General features: G+C 35.8%; 1 protein-coding gene across 3 annotated transcripts in view; it reads left to right on the top strand.

Moving 5' to 3' along the window:
* The window catches only part of LOC137634570 (uncharacterized), a 183,448-nt gene that overhangs the window by 178,987 nt on the left and 1,961 nt on the right, over positions 1-2,500 (top strand). For all 3 annotated transcript variants that reach the window (XM_068367032.1, XM_068367031.1, XM_068367033.1), the window contains exons 8-11: positions 763-945; positions 1,306-1,476; positions 1,669-1,889; positions 2,024-2,500. The exon at positions 2,024-2,500 is cut by the window's right edge and continues 441 nt beyond it. In XM_068367032.1, coding sequence (XP_068223133.1) covers positions 763-945; positions 1,306-1,476; positions 1,669-1,889; positions 2,024-2,500 — 1,052 coding nt within the window. The remainder of the gene's footprint in view (positions 1-762; positions 946-1,305; positions 1,477-1,668; positions 1,890-2,023) is intronic.

Below are 2,500 nucleotides of genomic sequence, written 5' to 3' on the forward strand. Positions count from 1 at the left end.
TTTTCCCTGATGGAACCTTGGGCTTATAGCATGCTGCTTTTCCAACTAGGGTTGTAGCTTAGCAAGTAGTAATAATAATGATAATAATGATAATAATAATAAATAAATAAACGTAGATAAAAATCTTATTATACAAAATGCTGAAAATAATAACACACTTTAGTAAGATCTAGGGAGGGAGTAATCTGTATCATAGCAACTATTCTTTAAGGTTTATTTTAATTTTTACAATTTTTGCCGTCCTTTCACTGCGTAAAAGTAAGTCAAGTGACTTTTTTAGTTCTAAACTAATCTAGATGTCTGCATGGCTAAGTAAGTACACTATGCGAACCAATGTAATTTTAATAAATGGATGTAAACACCTTTAAAAAAAGTGGTAGCATATTATAAATATAGGTAGAAACGAAGCCACAATCATATAGCTAATAATATATTGATAAATAAGGTTGTAAGATTCTCTAGTCAAAGGTACCATGGAATTCCACTGTCATGGGTTGGAGTTCTCTTGCTTGAGAGTACACTCAGGCACACTATTTTATCTTATTTATCTTCCTCTTTTTTTGTTAAAGTTTTTATAGTTCATATAGGAGATATTTATTTTAATGTCGTTATTCTTCTTAAAATTTTTAATTTTTCCTTGTTTTCATTCTTCACTGGGCTATTTTCCTGCTTTTCCAACTAGGGTTGTAGCTTAGCAAGTAATAATAATAATAATAATAATAATAATAATAATACTAATTCTTTACTTCTAAAACACCACAGGTTAAACACGACTCCAAAGAGAAATCTCGTGGTCGACATGTGTCCTGGTCCCCTTATGGGTGTCAGTATTTCCCGCCGTCCACTTCCCAGGAACTAGCGGCACCAAACTTGGATTCTCTCCCCAGAGATCCTTTGGGCACCGGTGAACAATACTACATCGATCTCGCTGGGAATATCAGGAAGGTAGGTTCCAGCCGTCTTTCCCCTAACGATAACGTATATTATGTTTGCTGTTTTTATGTACTTTATCTGAATAAAAACGACCCAGTTTGTAACTAAACTAAAAAAAAAAAAAAATAAAAAATAAAAAAAAAATAAAAAAAAAAATTATACAAATTTCTTATTACTATGATTGAGATTTTTTTTTTTTTTTTTTTTTTTGGCGGGGTGGGGGGCTGTTGTGGTTTTATATTTTCATTCTTTTACAACCTAGTGTCTTCCATAATAGCTGGATAACAATAAATTTGGTTTGTAATGAATGTTGTGGATTTTTTTTTTCAAAACCTAAACATGAAATCATTCCTGATTATTTGTATGTTGCAGGGTCCTTTGGGTGTGGGCAATTCTTGCCTTTGCACCCCATTTATCAAAGACGTCGAGAATAAATTAGAGAGAGACCGATTTGCTCTTCTGGATCGCATTGAAGCAGCAAATGTAAAGCTGGACGCAAAACTCAGTGAACTGGAACGCCTGACAAAGGCACACGTTCACCATGTGAGTATCCATGCTAAACAGGTTTAGATGCCATTTCAATTTGTTTCTTTACCATTAAGTTAATTCGTTAAAGTACTGCATAGTTTTCCTAATAGATTCTAAAAAGGTCATTTACAGTATTATGTTTTAGTAATGCATTTAAATGATTGAATAATTGCTAACCTGTAATTGATTAATTTCTTGAAATTTAAGGCCACTGAAGTGAAAGAAGGTAGGAAAAAAGTGGAGGTATCAACTCCTACTCAGAAAGTAGAAACTATAAATCAACGTGCTGAACAACTGAGGCAGTGGGCTGAACATCAACTGGCCATAAGTTCTCCTTACCTCTACACGCAAGCTCCAAAAGGATATCCTGTCCCTGGGTCATCCAGAAGATCTAGGGATCAAGGATCCGGAATTGTGCCCATAACCAGGTATTTTTTCTATCAAAAACGTGCTTTCCTTGTAAAAATTAATCAAAGTTTTATTCATTATTCTGTTCCATAAACTTATATACATTGTCTTACTTGGTGTATAACTTTATTCTATGTAATATCTCCCGCTCCAGATCATGGTCAGAAGAGGCCGTCTCAGAGTATAAAGAAGACTGTGAAAGTGGCCGTTTCTCTTCGTATAAAGGGCTAAAGGTTCTTGACCATCCTACTTCCATGTACAACATAACTCAGAATCATCATGATGATGACGACGTTCTGTCAGAGTACCGTAAACCCATAGCCTCACTTGTACCTGGAAGCTGGAGATGTGCCTCTCCTGATGGCTGCCAGTCACGAATTACTGAAGATGGATGGAGGTTAACACCTATGTCTAAACGGCGTGAGAGCCGTAGGAATTCAATTGATTCAAGTGAACTTCTGGATGACCCTTACGGACCGTTCAAATTTAAGAAAGAGATGAAATTGCTAGCTGTGTTTCCTCCTTCACCAGATCTAGTCAAGGAATCTACAGACAGTGGCGCTTCAACAAGTGAGCGAGACTCTAGAAAAGGGAGTAGAGTAAGAAGCAGTTCACTGTCGCAAAGTCCTAG

This window comes from Palaemon carinicauda, chromosome 44 (genome assembly GCF_036898095.1).
Source record: "Palaemon carinicauda isolate YSFRI2023 chromosome 44, ASM3689809v2, whole genome shotgun sequence".
In the NCBI taxonomy this organism is placed as follows: domain Eukaryota; kingdom Metazoa; phylum Arthropoda; class Malacostraca; order Decapoda; family Palaemonidae; genus Palaemon; species Palaemon carinicauda.